Source organism: Balearica regulorum, chromosome 19 (genome assembly GCF_011004875.1).
Source record: "Balearica regulorum gibbericeps isolate bBalReg1 chromosome 19, bBalReg1.pri, whole genome shotgun sequence".
Classification (NCBI taxonomy): Eukaryota; Metazoa; Chordata; class Aves; order Gruiformes; family Gruidae; genus Balearica; species Balearica regulorum.
In genome coordinates this window covers 6,580,692-6,608,127 of record NC_046202.1, presented here as the reverse complement: position 1 = coordinate 6,608,127, position 27,436 = coordinate 6,580,692, and the positions used below count along the sequence as shown (strand labels likewise).

At 45.9% G+C, this 27,436-nt stretch overlaps 1 protein-coding gene and 1 long non-coding RNA gene across 3 annotated transcripts in view; one reads left to right on the top strand and one right to left on the bottom strand.

The window, feature by feature from the left end:
• LRRC75A (leucine rich repeat containing 75A) overlaps nucleotides 1-10,634 on the top strand; it is a 94,628-nt gene extending 83,994 nt beyond the window's left edge. The window contains exon 4 of the mRNA XM_075771505.1: nucleotides 8,364-10,634. Coding sequence (XP_075627620.1) covers nucleotides 8,364-8,949 — 586 coding nt within the window. The 3' untranslated portion in view covers nucleotides 8,950-10,634. The remainder of the gene's footprint in view (nucleotides 1-8,363) is intronic.
• Nucleotides 99-27,436, bottom strand: LOC142604518 (uncharacterized). 2 transcript variants are annotated; one of them, XR_012838385.1, is made up of 4 exons: nucleotides 27,196-27,436; nucleotides 20,665-20,730; nucleotides 2,949-4,339; nucleotides 99-908 (listed from the first exon to the last, which is right to left on the bottom strand). It is a non-coding gene; the product is annotated as an uncharacterized LOC142604518 (long non-coding RNA). The 2 variants fall into 2 exon arrangements; XR_012838384.1 differs by lacking the exon at nucleotides 99-908 and having other exon boundaries at nucleotides 2,621-4,339.

Sequence of the window (27,436 nt, the reverse complement as noted above, 5' to 3'; positions counted from 1 at the left end):
ATTTCTACAATTATACTCCAGGACATAAACCCAGACAACTTTTTTTTTTTTGGTTGGGTGGTTGGTTTGGTTTGGTTTAAATCCTAACATAACTTTTGATGTTATCAGCCACAGTGGTGCTGTGTCCGCTTTGGACCTCCCACAAAGCTCTTGATCTCCGTGACATCCCGCGGCTGGAGCGAGGAGGTTAATTTGAGCTCTGTGTACACACTCCTTCCCTTTTATCCGCTGGGAGTTTAGTCTTTCAGCGTCTGTGGGCGTCCCTCAGCTCATGCATTAAGAGGGAGGAAGAAAGAGCAATCTATTCTCATCTTCTCTATTTTATTAATCCTTATATATATACATTATATATAATATAGACTTCAGAATATAGCATATATTCTCTATTATTATATACACCTCAGTCAAGTTCCTCATTTAAGCTAAATAATTATATTTTCTTGTATCTGTTCCTTCTCTGAGGCTGAGGGGCCTTAACCCTTTTGTCAACATTATTACTAACAGAGTACCCACATTTGCTGCATTTGTTTGTATTCCTTCCCTCCCTTTCCAAAATAGCTGTTCCAGTGTTTGACTGTCATCATTTGAAGCAGGAGCAGGGACTTTGAAAAAGCCCTTTGATACTTACCTTTGATACCGCCAGTATTTCAGGCCAAGTCTTTTATCTCAAGACTTTACTTTTTTCTGTTGACTCATTATGTTCAATAATTCTTTGCTGACATTTTCGTAAATCGTTTTCTCACCAGTGATATCATATAAATGTCTTACTGTAATTCTTCACTCCATGGGGCTGCCTCTTCTTCATTTTTCTTGAGCAATGCCTTTGCCCTCCAAGGAAATGGCTCGTTAGCCCAATTATACTTTATTACATCACACACCGGCGTCTCATGTCACGATTTGTGCAGTGCCTTAGAGAAATGTCATTAATTCAAACCAGGAGGAAATCCCTTTCTTTTAATTCTCTTTGATCTAAACATCAATGTTCTTGTTCATGGGAACATTTTCTGATCTGATTCAATACTACATGCAAAAGAGCTTTCAGTTCAGCATGAGTGTGTGTAAATCAGCATCCTGCCAAAGCATTAGCGAGGTTTAGTGCATGGTTCTATACCCAATCCTATCATTACGTAGGTCAAAACCCCATATACTGCTTCCAGCTGGGAAAAAAATAATCTATGTCTTCCCCTATGGAATATCCTCATAAAATGTGAGGATGAAACCAAGCGGGTGTAACTGATCCTCCACTAACGCTCGTAGGGATTTGTTTAATGGTAAGATCTTCCTACAGAGATTTGGGGCCATTCTGTGGCAAACTTTATGGCAGGGATAAAAGTTTTTACAGCTGTTTGTTAACATAATATCCTCCTCATTTCCATGAGATGGTTCAGAATATCCACAGACCTATTTTTATTAAATCATGTTTGGGATTTGTTTGTTTGTTTCCCGAGGGACAGCTTGAGCGTAGGCTGCTGCAAAACAGCATCCCCCAGCACGGGCACAGGGCTGCGCTGCCCCGGCGCCTTCGGAGATTTCCTCTGCCTTTGATATAGACTGCAGATCGCCAGGGTGAAAAGGCTATTTGTACAAGATAATCAATCCGTTTCGGTAGGTATCAGCTAAATCCCTCTCAAGGGGAAAAGGATAGAGCCCTAGTGAGAAATTCTCTTTTACTCGCTGGCAGAAATTGTATGCATGCTCTAAGGGGGAAAAAAAAAACCAAACAAAAAACACCAAACAATAAACCCAAATGTGAAGCAATATTGAAAGCAGCTCAAAACAAGAAAAGAGCTGCCCTGAAGTTATCTCCATTCTCCCTTCTTCATTTTGCTAAATTAAAGCCACACTAGAAGTCCCACAAGAAGTTACACGAAGGCAGGCAGTGCAGGGGATATCCGTGCTGGCTAAAACAAGGATCAGCCCCCGAATGCTTGTTTTAGCCGGGCCTTTAGATGGTTATCACTTATTTGCAGGGCTACTATGCACTTTATTTCACAGTGAGCTCCCGATGTAACCAGCTTTGGGCTTCCAGACAGTAAAACAAGAGTAATTTAAGGTGGGGTTTTTTGGTTTTTTTGTTTTTTTTTTTTAGTTTAGGTGGGAAGAGCTTCTTACCGAGGCATCGCACCGGCCCCAGCCTCACTACACCTTGCTCGCCGGGGCTGCTTCCAAAACATGATGCGGCACTGCATGTGGGAGAGAAGTAGCTGCCAGCATATGAACACCAATTTTTTATTTTTTTTTAATAATAAATATAGTATTTCATTGGTTTCTTTCCCAGTGTTGCCAAAAATTACCAGTAGAGTCACATCACATTAACAGCTGTCTTTCTGCCCACATACAGGTTAAATGAGACCTTGTAAAGGGATAATTATAGATCTTATTAAATTACTGCCGGGGGGGGGGGGTGTTTGAGGTTCCAGCTAATCCAGCAAACCACAGACTGTCACTAGTAGAAGTGCCACCGCAGCAGTGAAGCGGGTCCCCAAGGCACAGGAGGGTCTAGTGAGAGTCCAGATGTGTTGAGCACCGGGACATTGTTGACGTACCCACTGGAGCTTGGCACCAGATCATTTAATAACAGTTTTTGCACTTTGTGATCTGTCTTGCCATAAGAAAAAAAAAACAAACCTCACAAACTCCTTATATTAAACAAGGAAAAACATCAGTAGTTTTGTACCTTTTTTTTTTTAAACTCCTTTTGTTCTCCTGCTACCACAGGACTCGAGTGTGCTCGAGGACTGATCCCCCACCTAGGTAAGTTATTTCTACCAGAGCTTCCAGAGTTGTTTGCTCCTTCAATTTTGAACTATATTTTTCTTGCATTAAAGAAGCTTTAAGATTAAGCTAACACTGTCAAAGTGAGGGCCCAACAATTTGGATGAGTGACGCTTAGATTCACCGTGGCAATTTAAAACACATCCCTGTGGAGGAGCAGCTCAGGATCTTACCCAAGGAAAGCAGGATTGCATCAATTCCGTGACATAACTTTCCTCTGGCTGGCTTAGTAGGAGTAGCTATTTGCCTACAACTGCACCTGCATGAAAAACAAAGACCAAGTTAGTAATTGCCCTGGTTTAGACTGAGCAGCCTGGGCTACTAGAGCGAGTAAAATAGCTTTATGCCTTTGCCCCCTTGCAAAGCCAGGCTTAGTGCCTGGGTGAGGGAGCAAGCCTAAGCTCTGACCCTTTCTCCAGCCCCTTTGCACAGCCCAGCTCGCAGTGTGGAATAAATCCAATAACCAGCAGCGTTATCCGTCACCCCCCCTCCACTTTGCAGTGCAAGTTTGGAAGCACATTTAGTTTTAAGGTGACGGAGAGGGGTGTAGCAGATGCATCCCAGCTTCACCACGTCTTGTGGCTGAGAGGAGCCCAGATGGGAAACTGCTAATTGCACCATTGCACCAAGGCACCTAAATTTAAAAAAAAAAAAAAAGATTAAAATTTTAAAAATTGGCTGGCCAGACTTTTGCTAAGCAGCTGGCATGAATAATCTTTCCCAGGGCAAACCAGCAACTGAAACGTGCAGATAATAATAATAAACAGTAACAGCAGCTCTCATTCATTAGCCTTTCCTCCCACCCCAACCCGACCGTTGGCTGATGTGTGTAATAAGTCACAGGCACACACTTAATGATCCAAGATTTGTTTAAAAAAAAAAAAAAAGAACATTTTCAAATCAAATTTGTCTGCCTATGAATGAGCCTAAATCACAGGTTCAGAGGCTGCTGTGGGTGATCATGGGCTGGGGGCGTCTGTTTATCGGTAAAGCCCACTTAGCACACAGTAAAAACACTGAGCGAAGGGCAGCTGAGCCATCAGGCTGGTTTGGTTTCTTCTCTTCAGATGATAACGGTCTCGCTAGGATGCCCAAAGCCAGTGCAGAGACTTGGAGCACCCAGCTATGCTTATGGTTCCCACTGGATTGCTGGTGCCTGTGTAGGGATGCTGTGTTTTAACCCAAAAAAAAAATCCAACTCGGCTGCACAGGACCCTGCAGGAGCACAGGTCTGTGCCGGGACGTCAGTGCGTACCAGCTAAAGCTGTTCCTGCAAAGCCAGAGGAACGACTCTCTTGGCTTTCATCCAGGCTGGAGAAGCAAGACCACGTATTAAATAAATAATACACCCATAAAAGCCCAGCGTGCTGCTGCTCTTTGGTTTCTCTGCTCCTGGTGCCGTCTGCAGAAGGAGGTGGCTTTTCCTCTGCCACAAGCTGTTTTGGTTTTGCTCCCATAGATCTCGTCCCTCCTGCACTCACCCCTCTCCTCGGAGCCCTACCTAACAGTGCTGGGTACGGCCCTTTGCTCCTATTTTTTGTTCTTGAGACTCCATCATGGATGCCTGTCAAATTAAGGGGCAGGTGATATTTCTGCAAGACATCCCTGATGTTCGTTGTTCTCCCCATCTCCCACGGCTTCCTATTGAGGGTTGCAGTGATGAGCTCCCACAGCCCGTGGTCTGACGGACCCTGCCCCAGCCTGCGGCACAAGCGTGGTCACGGCAGATAGCGCTTGCTGAGCTGCCCCGGCTCACTCGCCCGGCGCCGTATCCCAACGGTTTATTTATGCCAGGGCTGCAGTCAGGAAAATGGATTAAAATTACCCTCGGGTCTCCAGGGTACTTAGAATTAGCAGGTTAATAAGAAGTCAATCACTTTTCTTAATGGTGGTAAAGAAATTAGCTGCACAAACCCATATTTTAAGGATGGGAAATTAATTTGTGCGGCTACCATTTGAGCTAGTGCCACCTGAGGTTGGTTTTTGGTTTTTTTGGGGAAGACTCGCTGTCTTCCCTAGATCCCGCAATGCCTTTCCTGGTCGCTCCCCTCCCGCCTGGCTCCAGCCTGCTCCAGCCCACAGCAACGTCCCCCCAGCAGCAGCGACCGCAGCCGGGACAAGCTCCTCTCTCCAAACATAAAATCCCTGAATAACACACACAGCAGCTGAGCAGTTTCTAGGGCATGAAGAGAGAGGGGAAAAAAAAAATTTCCTTAAGGAGAGCTTAACACTGCACAGCCTCAGTTAGTCATTTTGCTCGCCGCACAACAGGCAGGTGCCTTTCCGTCAGAGCAGGAGGGTTGCAATGGGCTGTATGAGCCCGTAAAGGGATCAGGGAACCATGAATATATTAAAAAAAACCCCAAATTTAGTTCTTTCCTATGGGATGTTCCCTGAAAACAAATAGTTCATGTGAAGTGACTGCGATCCAAGAGCCAGGTGATGATCGAAGCCTTTTGCATCCAGCTCCGATCTCGGTACCTGCTCGAGCCGAGGAGGGGCTGTGAAATTACCTCCCGTTCTGCCATGGCGCAGTATCAGAAGCCGTGGCTTAAGTGCAAAGTGAAACTGGGAAGAGAGCTTGTTTTCCTTGTGTTTAGCCAAGCATCTAGATGGAAGTTGACTTTAATCCCAGCACTTATCTGCATCCATTTCTTTCTTGTAATAGGATCTTCAGAGGAGGAGTAAGAACGAAGTACTGTTAAACAGACCGTGGAGCATAATCCAGCATCACCAAGGGAACCCTAAAAGAGCTCTTTCACCTCTCCCAGCCTCCCCATCGCAACCTGGTCAGGTTTTGTGAGATGTTTCTGTCTCAAAACAGCACCCAGGAGTTTGCCTGCTCTCACTCGGGCTCGGCTGGGTCATAGCCAGGTCTCTGTAGCCGGCCTGTGGCCACAGGCACTCAGGACATGGCTTCTGTGCCATTCAGGAGAGCAGAAGCGTAGTTCTAGGTTTGGAGACTCTCTTGTTAACTGGCATGGACCTTTGGAGCAAAGCTCTCAGGTTTTTTTCCCCTTGCTTGAAATCCCAGTCTCTGGGCAGTCAGCTGTCATGGGCAGCTTGGAAAAACATGTCCGGAGGAGTCAGCAGAGCAGCATCTGGGCCCCGAGTCCTTCACAGCATTACGTTAGCTGGCCAACAGCTTTACACCAAGTGCAAATACTTTTGCTTTCTGAACTGGTGCACATGCACGTATCTGACGGCAGGCAGGACGTCAGGACAGCACTGCCACAGCTTGTTCTGTGTTTGCTGCTAAAACCAACAGAAATGCTGTTAAGCTGGCTGCACGGCTGCCTGCATCAGCTGCATTGCCCCACCAAACAAGGTGGCCTGCCGCAGTGATTTGGAAATCGCTGCCTGTTGACTCAAAGGCAGGCAGCTCATAGCCCACAGGGATGTGAAAGACAGATAAGTCACTGCAAATAGCTTGGCATACCCTCAGCAGAGCGGACACGCGTGGCAGATCATCATCCGTACCTTCATGATACCTTGTACGACCCCCCGCCATGCTCCCAAATGTTATTGCCCTCCTGATAACTACAGATTTTTTAGTTAAAACTGAGCACTTAAATCATGCCCATGCACACATGCATTGCAAGTGCCATCCTTCATGGGGGGACACCTCATGGCACGTCCCCTTCTGCTGCTGGGCTGAGCCAGGCTTTCTGCTCTCCCTGGCCCTTTCCTAACACCTCGAGCCACGCTGGCTTGGAGCAAACTTTAACTGTAGCATTGTAGCAATTTCAGCCTTCCTGTTATTATTCAGAAAAGTTACTCAGGTGATGATGATTTTGGAAAGCACACACAGACATAGGCATTTTTGGGGTTTATTTCATAGGAACTGCAGGAATGTCACTCCTCCTTGGCTTTCAGGTCTCCAGTACATCAAGTGGCTGTGGCAAGCTCCTCATACCCCAGTGGTGAACGTGGGTATCTATCAGTCAACAGTAAAATGCTTTGGTGCTTACAAATAACCTTAATTTCTTTCCACCCTGCCTCTATTCTAACTTACTCCCAACACCTTGCAATGTTGTCTATGTCTATTATTTTTGAATTAAAACTCAGCACAATTCACCGCACTCTTATAGAATAGAATCATTAAGGTTGGAAAAGACCTCTAAGACCATCAGGTCCAACACCACCATGCCTACTAAGCCATGTCCTGAAGTGCCACATCTACACGTTTGGGTTTTTTTTAACACCTCTAGGGACGGTGACTCCACCACCTCTCTGGGCAGCCTGTTCCAATGCCTGACCACTCTTTCGGTGAAGAAATTTTTCCTAATATCCAATCTAAACCTCCCCTGACGCAACTTAAGGCCATTCCTCTCATCCTATCGCTGTGTTACTTCTGTAACTCCTCAGGGGTAAAGCCCAACACTTACCAGCTGCCTGTACACCCCAGATCACAAATAGTTCATGGCTTGGAGTGCATGTCATGGGACTAGCCGTGAAACTTCTTACCGTGCCGTGCAAGACAAATTTCAAACAAAATGTGTTGGCATCGGCGCGGATGCGCTTGAGCATCTGCACAGCAGAGGTGGTGAGCATTGCTCAGCGGCTAAGAAAAGCAGTGTTAGTGCTGGGTTGCATTTTCAGCTAGAAAAACCAACGGGTGCTGGGCGGAACGATTCCCTGGCTCAGGCTGTAATGAAAGGCGAAAGCCTTTCCCCAGCTGGCTGGTCTGGCGTGAGGCTAATGTGTGCCATCGCAGCAGAGGAGACGTGTGAGCTCACCAAGTTGACATGAACAATTAGCATGCATGGGGCTCTTTCCACCTCCTAATTTACTCAGAATAATTCATTAGCAAAAAGTCTTCAGCAGCGCTAGTCTACCAACAGGTCCTGATTGTAGATGTGTTCTTTGATTCGCTTTAGAAGATAAATTGACCTGTGAAACTCCAGTCTAGCTCATGCTAATGAGTCTCTGTAGGGCCATTATGAGAATTAATTTATTTATCTAAGGATTTCTCCATAGTGCTCATCTGCTCAGCAGCTAGTCTGAAGAGACATAATAGGTCTAACACACTGGAAATACTAGAGCAAATTGCCTAACCCTGGAGGTGTCTATCCTATATTTGCTGTCTTCGGCTAAAGTCGTTCTGGTGCAGGTCCTCAGTTTCCCACCTGTACAGCTGCGAGGACAAGCACTTGTCCTCCTGCTCAAAGAGCTTTGTAATCAGCAGTGGGAGAAGTGTTACACCAGTACCAGCAATTCCTGGCCACCTAATCAAGGGCTTTCTCACTCTTTTTTGCATCTTTAAAAGCAGCAGGATGGCCTCTTTATCCCAGGGTTTTACAGTGGCTGTGGAAAAGAACTCTGCATTGTTTCTGAATTATGGATTTTGAATATGGTCTCCTTGTTTCTGTCCATCTTCTATCAATAAACAGCCTTGAAATGTCTCTCTGCCCCCCCCCCCCCCCCGAGCTGGGCTCTACAGAAGAGATGGTTAGCCCCAGTTGAACATCTTACCTAAATAACTCATGTTCTTGCCCCCTCCGAGAGCAGCTGGGGAGCCCGAAGCAATGCCACCAAGTAGAGACGTCCCCCCACATTAACATCCCTCTCCTTCTCTTCCCTCGCAGCTTGAAAGCTGTCCTGATGGGCAAGCCTCAGGACAACACAGTGGACTTGTCGGGCATCCCGCTGACGCTGAAAGACTTGGATCGTGTCACGTCCTACCTCCAGCACAGCTCGGAGCACATCGACACGGTGGAGCTGTGCTTCACGGAGCTGACGGACGACATGCTGCTGCAGCTGCTGCCGGCGCTCTGCGTGCTGCCCCATCTCACCACCCTCTCCCTCAACGGCAACCGGCTCACCAAAGCCATCCTACGGGACCTCACTGAAACCCTGAAGGACCCCAAGAAGTTCCCCAGCGTCACCTGGATTGACCTTGGTAACAACGTGGACATCTTCTCCTTGCCGCAACCCTTCTTAGTCAGCCTAAAGAGACGATGCCCAAAGCAAGGCAACTTGCCAACCATTCTGGAGTTTGGCGAGGGTCAGGTAAGCGATTTGGAGAGCCAAGATGGCCTGGCCGAGAGCCAGGAGGACCTACAAGCTGGACCAGGCAAAACTGACAACACAGGCTTGCAGCAGACGGACAGAACAATTGAGGCTGGGGAGCTCCCCATCTTGGAGCAAGGTGCTGCAACACCGCAGACATGATGTCCGGCTCTGTGGCTCTTGGGTGGGTGTGTTGTGCAAGGATGATTTAAAACCAAGACCTCAGCGTTGGAGGTCCTGGCAGAGGGTCGATTCACACGGTAGGATGCTTTGGGAGTCCGGACTGCTGCCTTCCTCCTGTACGATGAATGTCAACTTTTTTTTCTTTTCCAAGAACACATAAAGGTGATCGTGTTGAATACTTGTATTTTATAAAAGCTGGCCAGGTATTTTTAAACATTAGTGACGTGCTGTGCTTTTTAACCTCTCAAAAAATGCATCTCCAAGGTGGTGTAATATGAGGCCCTTAGAGGAGCACAAAAGGGAAGAAGAAGGTGCCCAGACTTTGCAGGGAAGGGCTCCCTTTCCTTAGCGCTGGATCTAGCCAGACCCCAGCAGCTCTCCCACGCGTGATGGACAGACAGCGGTCACCCCAAAGAGGACTGCTGCCGAGATAAACCGCAAATCCTTTCCAATCCTGGCTTCAGGAGTTGCTGATGAATAGCATATCTGCTGAGATACAACAAACCCCTGATCACACGCTAACCAGGGGTGTTTGTCTTAATATTGTCAGCCAGCCCGAAGGGAGAGCTTCGCTTTCCCGGCACGGAGCTAAATCCCAGCCCGCTGCGTGCCTGGACGCCGTTCTCGCCCTCCAGCCTTACTGAAATCAGGCTGGCACTTGTGCCTGCCCGCTATTTATTCAAATGTAAAATCCAGTTTCCCACCAGCCGTGCTGCTGTAATAAGTCCAGGGCTTTTAATGCGGTACCTGGAGCTTGCACCAGCAATGCTGAGAGTGCATATTTGGTCCATTTTGGGGAGTAAACTGCAAAATCAGAAGCTGGGGCTCAGCTCAGGTTGATTGCTGTTGCTGACAAAAGAGACCATAATACTGAAGGTTTATAAAAGAAAATGTAATCCTGGGGTTCATCCCTGTATCACTGCCACTGAGGGCTGGGCGGACACAGCCAGCTGGAGATTTAAAGCCTCCGAAAGGCTGTTGGGTCACTTGGCTGTGTCCATCCCCCCCACGGACCAGAAGTGCTTTGTTTCTAAAACATTATTGGTTTGGTTTTGATTTTATTTTATTTTTGATGGAAAATTGGTCACCCCAGAGCAGGAGCGCTGGAACGTGCACTTTGGCTTTTGAACCAGAATTTCATTTGATGCTACACCTGGGGGAGGACAGGACAGTGTGAAAAATGTCCTCTCCCTTACGTTCAAAGGACCAAACACAACTCCCTTTGCTAAGAGGGAGCCCCTTTCTAGCTGTTCAAAGCCCTTCCCCTGACCAGCTTTACAGCATCATGTCCCTGGCTCTTAGCAGTCACCCTCTGGCTTTGCTTTTTCTGGGTGCAAACACAGTCAGACGTTTTGGTCGTCTCTTTGGCTCTGCTCATATAACATCACTGCACCAGGAAGCTTTTTCCAGAGGGGCTTCATGCTGTCGGTGGTTGTTTCTCCTCCGTATGCAAGTAGATAACTTAGAAGAAACTCTGCTACTCGTTTTAATACATTTGGCAAAGTTCAGTATGATTTGCATGTATCCACGCCTTTTTTTCTTTTTTTTTTTTTTAATGCTAACTCTTTCCAACAGGCATGAAAAAAACCTTTGCAGTGAATAAACTGTTCTGTTTGAAATAAAGGAACTATCCGTAATCAAAATAAATGACAATGTTTAATAAAGACCCAGTGTTGAATTTTTCCCCTGTCCAGCCTGAATGCCCAGCTGGCAGCCCAGAGCACCTCAGCAAAAACTACGACCGAAGGAAAAAGCAATGCTAAGCGCTGCAGGTCTGGGTTCTCCAGGGTGCTTAAAAAAAAAAAAAAAAAGGGTTGCTGTAGCTGGCTGGAGAAATAAATAGCCCAGTTTATGGGCTGGATTCTGCAGGGTGGGCACAAGGTGGACGCAGAAGCATCATAAAAGCATCTGTTAAATTTTAAATGTCGCCAGTGTGCAAAACTAATGTGGGAGAAAGGAATACTGAGTGTGGCATACTGCTCTGCAGGGTATTTCTCTCCAGTGTTACAGTCTCAGGGCACTGAAGGAAATGGCTTTTTATTTGTGGCAAGGACTGTCTATATGATGTTTGTTCCAGCACCCAAACCATGGCGGGGGCTCACACGGGACGTGGCAGCCAACACGCTGGTGAGAGCGGGTTTGTCCTAACTCACAGGAGACCTTCCCTGCAGCGCTTGGGGACTATTTCCACCATCGCTACAACTTTAATAAGGTACCTTTAGTAGAGGTTAAATTAAGCAAGATGTGATACACCAGCTTGGCCGGGTCTCAGCTGCATCCCTAACCATCAGCCCATCCCTGGAGGAGGTTGCACTTCTCCCCCTCCCCAGGAGCTACACGCGAGGGTCTCTTTGCCTGGGGCAGGCTGGGGGACGGAGCCTATGGCACATATGTTTTGTTTGTATCGAAAGGTTCATACGCAGCGTGTAGAGCCTGTGCCTGCACCCAGGACAGGCAACAAGACACGGGCAGCAAATCCATCATTGCTACTTCATCCACCACACACACACACACACGTTGCCCTGGTGTGCCAGCAGGACATCCCTCACGGAGACTTGTTAACTCAACCTGTGGGGATTTTATCAAGAGCAAGATTTCTCCTTGCAAAAAAAGAAACTCCAGCAATTTCTTCCGTAAGGTCAGGCACTGGTTTGCTCGGTACCTCAGTACTGGGCTCCCCTCCTTCCTATGCACAGCTCAGGCCTCCCTGTCTGTTCAAATTATTTAAATCGCAAGCTCCTTGCTGGAAGGTTTTTATTTTTTGCTAAGTATTTGCACAAGAGCCAGCTATCCTGGACCTCAGCGTCCATCTGGACCCCCCCAGTCTGGCCATGCAAATTTATAGATCAGAGGCACTTTGCATTTAGAGCACTGCATCATTTATTGATGCTTTGCACACTCAATTCCCTCATCGACACAAACCACCCAGGAGGTTGCTTCTGCCACATTTCCCCTCCAGCCGAGCTTCTACCTGCTGTGAAACGCAATCAATCAACCGGGAGATATTTTGCATTTATCAGGCTCTTTCTGCAAGGGGCTACCAGCAGCCCAACTTTTGGCTGCAGAGAGCTAAAGCAAAGCTCTGTGCCTAATGCTGCCGCAGGTTTGCTGCGAATCGGGAGCACCAGCCATTCCTCTCCACTGTGAAATGCTGCGGTTGGGTCCCTTGTGTGATCATCGGGGGCTGCGCTGCAAAGGGCAAGCCTCCGGAGGAAGACCCCCACGTCCCTCAGTCCTTCGTCCCGTGCAGATGTTGCACCACTTGAGCTAGCTCTGCTCCACTGGTACAGTCAGGCTGTGCCAGCATCCCTGTGTCCCACAAGGATTTACCTCCTCTGAGAAAGGGAAATAGCCAGAAAGGACCTTTTATCAATATATTCATGCATGCTGAAGCATGCACCAAATTACTGACTTCTATAGGACAAGAAAAAAAACACAGCTCTGGTAGAGACTGTTACCCAGTTATAAAACCAAAAGGGCTTTAGCTAATCAGTCTCTTCCTCGCAGTGTGGATTAGATCAATTAGTGTCATTTATTGCACTCCAAGATGACGATGATCCTGTGAGCTCATAAAAGAGTTGTGTTTTTTAAAGAAAGCAGCATGAGATTGCTTCCCTTCACAGCCCAACAGCATCAAAACAAGCTTGGAGCCCACTCCGTATATAATCAGCGTTCCCCGCGCTACACTGGGCTGCTTGTTCTGCTCAGAAGCATTTAAATGGCCCTAGAAGAAGGATTTGAGTACTGAAAATCACTACTGTTAGAATATTAAAGTTGATTGAGGTCGTTTTTTTGTCAAAGTGGGGAGGAAATGCCTACCATAAAATAAAAAGTCCATAAAACATCCAAGGCTGGTTTGGTTAGTTATCTCCACCAGCACCACACAGCTCTGCCTGTGCATAAAAAACTAGTCTGTGGGAGAAGATTTATGCCTTCAGCAACAAAAACGTAATTGGAAATCATTCTGCAGAGATTGAAGAGCCCCCACCGAAGGGAATCAAAACAGGAGGCGAGGAATGAGAGAGGCATGACAGGGCTGATGCCACACGCTCCAGAGGACTCTTTCCTCTCGGAAGAGTTTGCACGAGCCTGGCTTGGGTTTTGAAGGTGATTATTCATTTTAAATGAGGGTTATGTTCCTTGGGGGGGTTGGGACTGCTGGAAGTGTGAGCAGGCAGGAGAGCTGGTGATGGTCACCCCTGAGCACGGGACTGCGCCCGAGAGCAAGGAAGCCCAGAAAACACTGTTGAGGACACCCAGAAGCTCAAAACCACTTTGACCAAAAGCACTGTTTGCTGCTCGCTGGTCCTTTGGAGAGCAGCAGGCGATTGCAAGCACCTACCCAACACTGCCCAAACACCTACCCAAAACTGCCCAAACACCTACCCAACACTGCCCAAACACTCCCCAAACACCTACCCAACACTGCCCAAACGCCTACCCAAAACTGCCCAAACGCCTACCCAACACTGCCCAAACACTACCCAACACTGCCCAAACACTACCCAAAACTGCTGTTGAGGAGAGGCAAATAGTGACCCAAGGGACTAAGGGGACACTGGGGGAGGCAGCAGCGGCCGAGCGGGGAGCGGGCTGCCCCAGGCAGTGAGACCACACCAGGTTATCACACTGCGACTGACACTGCACTCAGGTACAAACGTTTCGGCGCTTTCCCACGGTTCAGCACACCTTGTTTAGCAGTGGGAGAGCAGGAGGCTCCTGAGCTGGTGCAGGGACTGCTCATGCCCTCGGAAGCGCAGAGAGTGCCATGTTCCATTAACTGGGAGCGCGTCGGCAGTAGCTGCTATTGCCAAGGAAACCGATGGACATTATTAGCAGTATTCATGTATTAATGCTTATGAGGAAGGGAAAAAACAACTAACAACCTCTCCAGTGTAACGTACCTAGGTGAGCAACAGATTTAATCTCTTCCCAACCTCTTTGATACACAGATGTTGTCCTGGAAACATCATGCACTGATCCCAACTCTTCCTTTGCTCCAGGGGCAGTTGAGTTTTTATCTGCCTGGGTGCCGTATTCCACCAGCAGACTATACACAGCGAGGGGAGACAGTCTTTCCTGCTGTATTAAATGTCTTTCTTTAGCATTAAATTCTGAAGGACAAACGAGAAACCAGATCCATCACTCACAGTCCTCTGACAGCCACCAACAATGTGAGTCTCACCGTTTCGTACAAGCGGGCTCCATCTTCAAAGAGATGTCCTCAAATGCTCACCAGCCACAACCAAGAGCTGACAACCCTGCAAAACCAGAACCTGCCGGGCTGTGGAGGTTCAGCCTTTCCTTCCATGCCTTGGGGCAATAGAGGTCTTCTAAGACAATGAAGCAGAGTTAAAAGTTTGATGGGGATCGCTCCCTTCCCTTGCAGCACCCCATGACCAGCTGGTTGAACACTTCCAAGATACGGGTTTGTACGCAGTCAGGCAGCACATCACGACTGCTACTTATCACACAAAGTTAGCCAAAAAATAAGGAATATAATAGGTTTTGGTTCGATGGTGTATTTACACATGTGCGGTCAAGGACAGCTCGTCCAGGAGGAAGGCAAGGCGAAGAGCAAACACCATCTCCCTGCACCGATCAGAGCCACACTCTCCGCTTTGAGCCCAGCGCAATAGCCTGGGCAATGCCACACCGAGCTACAAACCCCACCGACTTTATCAGAAACATGAATATCTGCAGCTAGTGACAGCTTGTGGGCAGGAGGGTTCACAGCCAGGAGATGGGCAGAAGAGACAGGGAAATATCAGCGCAGGGCTGGCTGCGAGGCTGCCCACTCCTTTCACCCCACTGCAATCCACGCTTGGCTTGAACCAGAAAAGCTCCTCCAAATCCCCGCAGGTGCAACCCCTTCCCCACAAGGACCAAGCCCAGGGGTGCATTCGAGGTCCTTCTCCCCAAGGCATACAGCCCAACGCATCCTTTGCTCTCATATTCTTCCTCATTTTACTTAAACCCATCGCACTCACCTTTAGGACAAATAAGCTTTTTTTTTTTTCCCCTCATCTTTCCTCCTCTTTATTCAGAGGGAAAATGGAATACCAGGTACACAGGAGGGTGTCTGGGCAGGGCAGGCAAATGGTGCTGCCTGCACTTGCTAAAGGACTGTGGTTTCCCTGATGCAGCCTCCTCCCTGCCTCAGCAAAACCCAACTTGTGATGTATTTATTTTCATTTACTTCTAAGCTGTAAGAAAAAAAAAAATATATATATATATATTTGCAGGGCTGCAGCACGTGGAGGATTTCCCATGTGATCCCTGGGAACACACAGCACTGCAGGGGAGAACTGAAATAGTAATTAAACTGGAGGGGGTGGTGGGTACAGGCTGGTTTATTTTCTTACATCTGTATTTTGCAGCCTCTGGGTTGTAAAGAAGTAGGTTCGTAGGAAATGGCTGTTTATGGGGAATGGGTGAATGAAAAATAATCACAACTGCTGCAAAAGAAGGTGGGTTTTCAATGTGAAAAACAGGGTTTTCAAAGAAGTAAAAGCTGACCTTGTTGAAAACCCAGAGAGCAGCAGGTCGGCTGACTTCTGTTGTTGTTACAAACATTTATTGGCAAATACAGTGTCTGGGGAGCATGAAGAGTGCTTCGCAGGGACCCCAAAGGATTTCTGTGCTTGTCATGGTAGACGTCCAGCGAGCGCCCTCCAGAGCAGACACCGCTGTTCCTGGGTGCGGAGGCATCCGAACCCTTGCAGGCAGGAGGTGGCCGAGCTGCCTGGAGCAGAGCTACATCAAAATCTCAATGGAGACCCCAACATCTAAAATTTAGGAACGCTGGGCTGTCATTTTCCTGAGCAGACAGGTCCAGAGGAAAGCCACCAGCCCTACATATGCCCCAGGGCCTCTCCTTCCAAAGTCATGAGTCAAGTCACACACAAAATCAGGCCTTTTCCACCTAAAACATAACAGCTGGAGAGTGCTTTTGAAGGCCATGAGCCAGGACATCACAAAAACTACATGAATACTCTGGCTATTGAGAGAAAAACCAACTGTTGCGAGAGTGCTGCAACTACAGCTGGTAAAATAGAGAAGAAACCAGTCGGAGCGAAGGGAGGTGTTTGCAGGATGTGGTTTTCCCAGGGAGAAGGTGACTCTGATGGGATTGCAATGAAGGACACAAAAAGGGATAAGGTTGAGAGCTGGGTAATTCTCACCGACAACATCTGGGATTAAAAAACCATCTGCATAAACCCCCAGAAGGCTAAGACTTTCAGCTTCTCCCATGACACCTGAAACCTGATATTCTTTCCCCTTACTAATAGGAGAAAAAGTCCTGGATAGGGGAATCTTTTGCATTATTTATTGGCAGCTCATGCTGGTGTGTTTAACGCTGGTCCTGGAGATAGCAAATAGTCTGCTAGAGCTCAGCTGATAGGGGAAAATGTATATAGCAGCAGCTGGAAATGTAGCTAAGTATTATCCCTCAAGGACTACCTGTTTTACATACAAAACACTGAGCAAGCACAGTTAGAAACCAGAGGGGCTTTAGGTCTTGCTGATCAAGGAGCTCTGAACCAAAATTACATTGCAGTTCAGGTGCGTGCAGTTCTCGTTGGAATCATTTTCCTCGGCGGAGTGATAAGAGCGATGCCAAAATATTTCAGGGCTCAGGAAAAAAGTGCCGGATGGCAATGGCAAGTACTAAGCACTGGGGAGGACGAGCCTCCCGCGAGCAGGGATGGATGGATCTGGCCACCCTCCCCTTCCAGCCCATCAATTATCTCCTACATTTCAGTCAGCAAATCTGCCACCCAGCTGTGAAATTTCCCTTTTACAACAACCACAATCCTCCCCCCCCGCCAAAAAAAAAATCAGAATTAGATGCATCCTATTGTTTTAGTGCTTATGACAATGCTACAAGTCTTGGCCAGGATCAGGGCTCTCTTGCAGAAGATGCTGTAGAAACACGAGAGCCCGTGACCACGGGAGCACAGCATCCTTCCACCACTCACTCAAAGCTCACGACCAGCAAAAGTGACTCCCGAGTGACTTCTTTACATAAAATGCATTTGAAGACCAGTTTTCCTAAACTGTCAGGATTAATACCAGCTTTGGAAGCCGATTTCTCGCAGATTTTGCTATGCAATCCACACGTCCTGCGCTAATAAGAGCGTCGAGGGAAAGCCGGCAAGGCTCGCTTAGCAGCTCTCAGCCTCCGAGTCTGAAGTTGGCAGATCAGCCTTCCGAGGTCACAGCTACATTGAGTAGATTTCATTGATTGCACCATTAATTGCCTGCCCAGTGGAAAGGTGCCGCAGTTAATTTACAACAGATCACTCGTAGGAAGCTTTATTACAGAGAAAGGCAGTAGCAATTGGCCAGGCGGTAGCAACTACCGCTCTTCTGCTACCTCGTGAGACGGTCGAGCTTATAACCAAACCTACGGACCTCCTTTTTCAGGCGTTGCAATAACCAATGTCTCCAAGCAACATCGGAAAAGAATGGCAAAAAAAGAGCTGTACATCCAAAATATGTGATTTATATTGAGCTGAAGGCTTGCTGGGAATAAAACGTGGGTGTTAGCTTATTTGTTTGAGCAGCCGTAATCACTACACTGGGAAAGAAAGTATTCAATCTCCTTTGCTCGTGCATTCCCATTAACAAGTGTTAGCGCAGAATTTGTTTACAAGGGTGAACTGCAAGAGCTTTGCTAACTGGAAAGGACGGGAGGAACCCTGGATCCCAAGCTGGCACCGCAGGACAGGTATTTAGGAATACAGTGCCAGCTTCTTAAATTAAAACTGCATAAGCCCGTGGCTCAATTACCTCTGATCAATGGGGAATTGTAGATGCTTTGTCTATAGTCCCTTCCGGCAGGTTTGGGCTTGCATTTTCTATTTTCTCTTCTGTAAATGGGCAGAGGAGACAGCTGGTTTTGCCTTTGGCTTAGTTTATGGTTTTACATAAAATTGAAGATCTGATTTAATAGTGTCAGAAAAGATGCAATCTGCTCATGACCACCTTTAATTATCTGTGCAGATTTCTAAATTCATTCTTCCCCAGGTTTTCTGCCTCCTAGTAGCTTATTGATTCCGTGCTTTCTGTGCCATCTTTCATTCTTCTTTGCTATTTCATTAATTCAATCTGAGGAGAAAAATAAGCCTGTGGAGTCTATACAGCATCCTTCAAGAAGGGTTTGCTTAGCTGTACCTGGTGGGTTTGTCTGAGCAATCAGTTGCCAGCACGGCTCTTTAGTAACCCCATTGCACGCTGCATCCCTCTGTGAATTGTTAGCGGAAACAAAAATAAGAGTTTGAGGTTTACGAAAGAGAAGCACAGGGCCATTGCTTTGTGCTGTACCAAGAAGGGGAGAAAAATCAATGTATAACTCACTGAAGACTTGGCCCGTGCATTTATCACTGTTTTATTCTAGGTGAGGCTGCTCTATTCCTGGCTTTCCCCATGGCTCGCTGTGTTACCTGTCAGCCGCGTCCTTCCCCAGGGGAAAGCAGAGCTCCCCTCGGTTTGTGCGAGCCTTTGCAAGAGGTGCTCCGCGATTCGGATTTTGCATCGCAAGCAGCAGCCAAAGGCCTCCGCCAGCAGCAGGCCCACAAGCGATAGCGACAGACGTGCTGAACGCAATGTGAAAATCACAGCTACATCATCAGACCTCAAAGTGCCTAATTACAGGCATGCCTGTCCTACAGGTGTAAACTCCTGGAAGAGATATTCAGACATGCAGATATATATGGAAAACTACAAGAATTTATATGGAAAACTATGAGATCAAGGAAGGGACATTGGCTGTAACAAATACGGAAAATCCAGCTGCAGCACCACGGGAACGAGCCTTCTCTTTCCTCTTTTGGGGCTGTCTCTTGTTTTGCTACTACCTCCAGGTAAGACCTACAATTCCAGCTTGTCTTATATAAATGAAATATAAGGCAGTAAAGAATCGATCTCTGAGCACCATGCGCATCACGCTCTGGTACCTGCTAATCCGGCTCTTACCGAGCTCCTGTGGAATCCTGCACGTAAAGATGCAGGCAAGAAAAATCTCAGAGGTAGACAGATTTTCAAACACCCAAAAGGCATCTGCTTCAGACTGTGTGCCTTTACACATTGCTTTCCAGAAGGAGAACTTCACCATTAGGTTTTTATTTCTTCTCCTTCACTGTACACACCTGCTTGTTAAATTATGAATTTAAAGACTAAGTATTTTTCCAACCACTCTGGGGGAAGCTGCACTTTCTTGTAAGCTCAGAGCTCCCCTCCACCACACGCACTGGGAACAGCTTTGCACCGAGCCGCGGGCTAAAACGCAAAACTTGGGCTTTCTTTGTGCCCCTCACGTGCCTCCCTTTGCCGTGAAAACCTGCCAACTATGTTCAGGCTCTTTGCAAGAGATGGAAAGAGAAAGATAATCAGGCAAATTACAATGGGGAGGTGTTCAAAAGAACAAACACCTTCAGCTGCTTGGAAGGGAGAAGTAGAAGAGAGGCTTTGCAAGCATGCTTAAAGCCAACTGGGCGATATGCATTTTCCCAAAAATTGGCAAAAGTTACTGTAAAAATCATTCCATTCTTCAGCCGGGGCCAGGGGGGAGAGAAAACCAAGGAAGCAGCAGATCAGCTTAAAGCATTGCAACACTCGGGAGGCAGGAGCTGTATTTCACTGCTGCTCCTTTCCAGAGCACAGGTCCAAACCTCAGCTCCCATCAGCAGCATCTCAGGCCCGTTAGGTAAATTGGCGGCCCGGGAAGATGTTTGCAATGCACTAAATGAACCAAATCCCCAGCGTTGCTGGGAGAAAACCTGGCTTCCCATCTCAGAGGTAGTTAAACTCAGTCTTCCGCACATCTCTCACTGCTGAAACTGTCCTCATTCTAGCTCATTAACCTGAGTGGATACTGCTTCTTTAAGCGATAATACTAATTAGGAAGCGGTAGAAGGCAAGAGCTATTTTCCCCACACCTACGCAACACGCAGAACACAGGCACAATGGAGCTGCAGCTTTAATTTAGGTGTTGCTTTTCATATAAACTACATCTTGCAGACCAATCCTAGCAGCTCCGGTTTGCATGTCAGCAAAATTACCCGTCTGATGGGCAAAGTCTGCTGCAACTCCACGTGTGCCAAGCAAAAGTTTGTCCCACACAAATTCAGCACAGCTCCCACGAAAGGAGTTAAACCAGCATTCTCTGACGATAATTCCCAAGCAAGAGTTAAGCATTTGGTAATACCTGATAGGAAATACCCAATTTCTGAAGCAATGCCACATACTCACAACAAAACATCACCTGTGCTGTACAGCTCCTACATATTTAAGTTTCTAGAGGTCTCTGTTATCTGGCCCTTATTCTCATCTGTGTCTTCTTCCAAATCATCCGTTTCTTTTCCCTTTCCCTCCTAGCCCACCAAATCTTCTTCTAAAGAAGCCTCCTCGTGAAATCCCTCTGTGCACCAGGATCAGTATTTTCCCATGACCACCAATTATTTCCTTCTCCGTCCTTAATTGCTAGGAAACTCTGAAGGGTGTGATTAGACACAGTCTTCTCTGCGAAATCATAATTATTCCTACCTGCTTTAATTTCCTCTTTAACAGACGTAGGTATCACCTCTTCTTCTTCGTCTTGAAGGTGTGACCTTCTGCCTGCTAGTCTACAACTTCAAAGGCTTCTTGCTTATTCATGGATCAGAAACGCAACTTTTCCTCCTCGCCTACCTCCCAAACCACCCAGCACTGCCCAGAAGTTTGCTGTTTCATCCTCAGAGTTTGCCACTTGCCACCCTGCAAGCAGCAAAAGAAATTAGATTAAGAGTAGTATTATTTTTATAAAGTATTGGATTCTGCTAAGGGATGAAAGAAAGTAAAAGAAATCCCCAAATCCTTGCCCCGTGCCTGAGCTATCAGGGGAGCATAAAATGGGGTTGGATGTTTAAAATGAAATGGAGGTAAACAGCCTCACCTGGGGCCCCTAACAAGCACCAGCTATTTAATCACTAAGGGTCAGCAAATGGCCTGACCTCCAGCCAAGCCCTGCACCAGGCTGTCAGCAGCATCCAGGCTTTTAATGAGATTATTTGAGCTCTAACATTGTTCAACACAGATTGGGCCACCCCTTCTTGTAGTGACCTGCAGGGCTTGCTTTTTAACAGCTCATCAGATTATCAGGGGCTGTAGGGGGGGAAAAAGGGAAATCGCCAGACTGACTGGATGCCATTTTAATGCCTCAGATCAGGAATAAGACCTGCCCGCAAAGGATGAACCTACAGGCTTTGGTGAAAAAGTCTCCACTGCGTCTGACAGTTTAAATCTTGTTTTGTAGTTACAGTTGTGCACAAATATCCTCCCTGAACTGACCAAAAATCTGCACCCACAGTGACTGGGCTCCTCACCATGCTCTCCAGAGGTGGTAAGGACAGAAAAAGTTTCCCCAAGTACAGTATAGCTTTACTGCCACTTTCTGCTTTCATTTATCCATTTCCTCTAACTTCCACAGTCTCCAATTTCCTCCATGTACTTCACACGTCTTTTGCAGCATCCCATCCACTAACCTGATAACCTTAACCTGCTGCTCCCTTGGCGAGAGGAGTTCCCCTGGAAGCGGAGCTGCCTTCTCCACCTCCCTCTGTACCAAAACTCTCTCCAAAGACACAAGCTAACGAGTTTTCGCACAACCCCCAGAGAAACCGACCCCCAAAACCCCCTCACCAAGAGCCACCCAGAGCAGGGGCAGCCATCAGACCAGAGCCGCCCCTTCATCCACGTAACCGGCTCTGGGTATCGCACCAGTTCTTCAAACAATTTTGGTGTCGTTGCTGTTACTTCAGTCCCACTCTCCTCCCTGAAACCCTTCTTTTCTTTAGCCTCTGAGCTGCTGACACGCTGCCAAGTGACACAGCGTTGCTGTCATTTCCAAAGACCTTTTTGAAGCTTAAAAGCAGTAGCTTTGAAATACCTTCTCCTTGATGTGGTCTCCCCTTTTGGACTACCAAACAACCTGGCGCTGACACAAAAAGCTTTATATTGCCTCCTGCAAACACAGAGCATCTTCCTCCCCCAGTACAGAAGCGTGCAGGCTGGTTTAGAGACGACTGAATACATAGTAAATCAAATTCAAAGCGCGTATACCTTGGTACGGCGTCTTTCCGTCACCTTCTGAAATCACCGTGCATTTCAAAGCTCCCAGTTCGCACCTTGCTTTGAAACAATTCTCATCATCTTCACAGCAGGTACCCTACGTATTGCACATCCCGAGGAGCACTCAACACCAAGATTTTATTATTTACTGCTACGGTTGAAGGTAATAAATATCTGACTTGACAACAGTTAAGTAAAATTGCTTTATCCAACCATTGGCCAAATTGGCCTTCCCTTTCCTCACCCACCCCAGCAAGGCTCTGATCTCCCGTTCCTTCATCCGTAACGAGGTAATACGGCTTCACAGGAACGCTGGCAGCCCATTTCAAAATTATCTGACGGAGGCACCAGAGATGGAAAGCATTATATCAGGCATTTCATCTGCTGTTGTTGAGGGCCACATTAAACAACTGGATGTACTCATAGATCACCTGAACACCAGTATTGCATTTGCTGTCAGATAAGGGCTCCGATAACCAAATTACTATAGGAAGTATTGGATACAACTAGTATCTTGACCCAGGTGTTTATTAATAAAGTTTAAGCAGTTCAGGAAAATTTATTATCTGGGTGAGAAGCTTAGACTAGGCTAGGAAGTTTGTTACTGAACGTGCCATCAAACCTCAAACCTATTCCACTGTTCAGTTGCTAATGGCACCTGATACAAAGAAATCATCAAATGCAGTTACCATGTGTACAGAATGTGAGAACAAAAGGCAACGGAACCTGAAGAAACTATCCTCCTACATGAGGAAAAGGACAAGCAGGAAATCATTCAAAAATCTAGAAAATAAATTAAAATGATAAAAAATCCCAAGGAAAGCCCATCAGAAAGCCATAAGCAGCTTTAGAAATATGGATCATTATTTCACGTTTAGAGAGTTCATGTTGCAGCTGTGCTATGCAATTATTTTACCAGAAATCATTACAAATAAAAACCCTGTTATGAAGAAAAAAAATAAAAATCTAAGTATTGACTTGCAAAAACTAACAGGAACCTAACAAAAAAAAAAAGTGCACATGCAGGAAAAGTCTTAATTATTGGAGATGAAACTTTTAACATTTCAAGCTGATTAAAACAGCAGGGATTTCCAATTCAGTCTCCATCGTGTAAATGATTTTCTCATTTGTATTTTGCTCAGGTTTCACAGTCCCACGCGCAGGTGCTGGGCTGCGAGGTGTTTATTGACTCCAGCTCAGCTGAAGCTCAACACCCACCACCAAGGAGGCACGGCAGGGCTTTGCTGCCTGAGCCCCGCGGCTTCAGCAAGCCACCGGGCTCGCAAATCCTGAGGCTGCATGCCTCAGAGGTAATGAAGGGCAACTCATTCTCCACATAGGATTTTTTTTATCTTTGCTAAAGAAAACTAAGTTTTAACTCCTTTGGCTCCTCATCACACTGTTTATCTGTGCATGTGTCACTGCTGTCTGCTTAGACCAGAAATGTTTTGGGGCGTTGAGGCAACCGGTTTGCACGCTGTCAGCTGCCTTTGCTGGCCCTACACTAAGAAACATTATTAACAGCCAATTCAAGGGTGATGTTTTCACCATGCAGGGAATTCTCTGCATGAGAGAAACGAAAAGTTGCAAATCTGATTAACCAGCCAAGAAGGAACCAGCAATAAAAGCAAAACAAGTGTCTTCCAAGGTTGCAAAGTCTCTATAATAAACGCTCTGAACTTGACCACTGCACCATCTTGTGGGCTCGAGCGTCAGGCGGTAAAACTGGACAAATGTTATTCTCCCTTGTCCTGAATTAGAGCACCGGAACACCAAACACTTACTGGTTTTTAAGTATGTCCTTCTTGCATGCTCTAAATCAAGTGCCACCTGTTAAATTCTTACAGTTTTGAGCAGAGAGGTTTGTAACATTTGGGCTAAAATTGATTTTAAGCATAAAATTGAGACACTAAATTACATGAACTGACAAAATAAGGTGCGTGTTTGTCCTACCAGACGACTAAATGATGTGTTGACCTTGTCCTTTACAGGAACACGTGAAATTTGATAAAGCTTTGGCAGCACCAAGTCCATCAGGTGCTAGGAACATTGCTGAGCCTGAGAAAAGCCAAACAGCCCCTGGCTATTTTGAACCTTCACTCTTTGCTGAGAGCAACTCTGAGTCGCTGCCTGTAGCATCTGAGAAATTATAACAGACAAAGCATTCGCTAATGTGGCAACTGGAAGAAAACAAACCCATAAATTTCCTTTGCACAACACTAATATCATCTTAGTAGAACATGCATCAACTCCTGTAACAGTGCCTGGCATCCCTTCCACTAATTTGAAATGAGGGAGAGAAAAGTTGAAAAATTAACTGCTCTTCCATCTGCCTTCAAGAGAAAAGGAGCAAAGCTTCACAATTCAGGACCTATTTCATTCTGCAAAGGCAAAATACGCAGTTTATCCCTTCCTCCCTTCTCATTAGGTGGATATAGCCGGCTAACATTGATTCCGCTGAAACAGCGGCTACCAAGCCAACACAAAACACATCTTTAGATTTTAGTTAATAGCTGGGCTATATTAATTATAGTAATTTATGAATTTGCATGAGTGATTATTTTGATGTTGATGTAGATACAATTGCTTTATAATACTAATCAAGAAATAATGATGATAACCAGCATTTATATGAAATGTGAAGCTTGCGATTTACCAAAAGGGAACAGAGTACTCGCAAGGCAGCCATTTCCCCACATTAACCTCTCTCCTCCCAATGACACGAGCCACATCGCACTTGATTTCCTGTCTTTCATTGTTTTCATGCAACATTGGAAAGCAGGAGGGATGAAACCAGCGCACCTTCCCTGGCACAAGCAAGCAAACCATTTGTATGATGTCCGTTCTAATTCTTTCTACCTCAAACGTGACGTGCGATGAGCTGCCTGCAGTTCATGACTCTTTCCATAGTTGCACGACAAATTCCCTGAGCAGAGATTACAGGTCAGTCCCATCCGATCTTGTCTGGTGCCCTATATAAAAAGGAGCCCGAGGATTTGAGCCTGGTCACCACTAACTGCATGTTCACCTCACAGAAGTGATTTTTGCAGTTGGCATCCTCTTCTCCATCTCAGCACAGCAGGAAAGGCACAAACGGGAAGACCATTACCCACCCAGAGCAGCCGCTCTCCATCAGGTCAGCGGTCGCAGCACGTATTTTGTGGATAACATGCAATCACTGTGTTTTCTCTCACAAATGAATTACTACGTGACATTGCCATCTCTCTTATTGCTAAAAACTGGCACTCAGCCATTCTTAGCTTCACTGCATACTTTTTTTCTTTCTGCTTTAATCCTTTCATCTATTTTAGATTTATCTGTGGTTGTTGGCTGTTGTCAAGTGCCAGCTGTTCCCTTAAGTGCCTGCCAACTGTTCCCTTCAACCTTTACAAAACCCAAAATAATTATATTTTAAAATCAGGATTATTTTTTTTCTGTTGCTTGTTCCCCAACACTGGAAAGTTGATGTGCTCTAAATGTAATCAAAACAGAATGATTTTATTTTCCCTCCCTCCAAGCACTGTAAGATAAACAGTAGGATTATCTATCCTATTTAAGATCACAGTAATATATTACGATTAGGACACAAGGCACCATATTCTAATAGGAATAACACTTTCCCATTCATTCACTGAACAAAAGGCAGCCTGATAAAAGGATCTCTGCTGAGGAACTTTGGTTTTGATGAAAACAAGTAATACTAAAGTGAAACTCATGAATAGTTAACTGTAATAGATACCACCAACTTGTAACCTCAGTAAACCCAGACAAACTGTTTTCTGTTTACAGAAGTATTCCCAAATCAACTCTTCTCTATTGTAATGAGAATTCTGATACATACTAGAATGAACAATTACAAAACCAGTTGCAGCAAACCTATCTTCAGCAAATTAAACAGCACATTAAACAGTCAAGCAAAAATTTGCTGAGTTGTTTCTGTTTACTGCGGGCATGTGGCTACACTTACTGCCATTATCATTAACGGTGTACAGAATCTCATTTAAAAAAAAAATAATTCCTTGTGCTCTTTCTGAAACCTTTAAAACCATTTTTATTTCCAGTGCAGATCATATCAGCTAAGAAATGTCTTCTGTCAACATGTTCCAATATAAAAGCTCTTAAAAATCAGGCAAAAATAATTTTCATTAAACACTTGGAACAGAATGTAACTCTACTTTAAAATTTTAATTAAAATAAACATTGGAGCAACCTGTTCTTCATACTGCTCAAATACATAGTCAGATCAAAAGAAATGAATTAGTTCCAGTTTTGCATGCTCCATTGCCCAGGTTGAACGTTTCTATTAAACCCTGCATGTATCACAGCAATGTTGAGAGGAAAAATCCAGATTAATTTACCTGCACATTATGGTATCAGCCACTCTGATTTCTGACATTTCTCTGAAAAATGGTAAACGTGTTCTTCCCTGATTAAACTATGTAACTCTTTCAATGAGAGAAACCTTTGTGAAATCCTGCGTTTCATACCATTTACACCCCAGTTCCACAGCCAGCAGACAGCATGGCTCACCAGCACTTGCAGGGAGAGGGACGCTGGCCCAGGATGCCAGATGGGCAGCAAGAAGCCATCGCATTTTTTTTTTTCCTTTTTTGGGGGGGCGGGGGGGAGTAGGGAGGGTAATCAGAAGGTGAAACAGTCAAGAACAGATTCAGGTCTTTACCTAAGCTACACAGGGAAGTGCAGTCATAGTCCCTGAAGTCTCATCTGTGACCCAGGACTGGAAAAACACTTACGTTCTGCTTTTTCCCTTGTCTCCTATCATGAAAACAAGCAAGCTCGCACTGCAACACTGGTTTTAATTACTAGGGACACCCCTGGGTAAAGCTGTCTCCTGCTTTTTATTTTATGGCAACACAGAACTGTTCACCTAAATTACTAGAGTAAAAATGTTACTAATCATATAAAGTACCACTTTGTTGGCTGTCCTAGCCACATTCTTCCAGCACAATTTCCAAGTGGGTAAAAGTTTCATCACTTTTAGAAGCAATACCAAAATAGCTTCTACTTGTGAGCTGTAGTTAACGTTACTTCAATTCTTTTTGGCACAGAATGAGCATACGCTCAAGAAATTAGCTTACTAATAAAGTTTACCTTTTTCAAAAAGCACATGAAAGCAGACTGAACTAGAGTCTTTCACTTGGTGACACCAAGTGGGGAAAATGATCAGCAACATCTGCATTAAGTCTGTCTCAGTGGACACGCTCAATCGTGCTAGGTTTGATGACACATTCCACACCTCCAGTAAATACAAAAGGAGTACTGAAGCATTACAGCCTGCCAGTTATACTGGCATAATTAATCTAATTGGAGAGTTTCAGCCCCAGATGCTGTT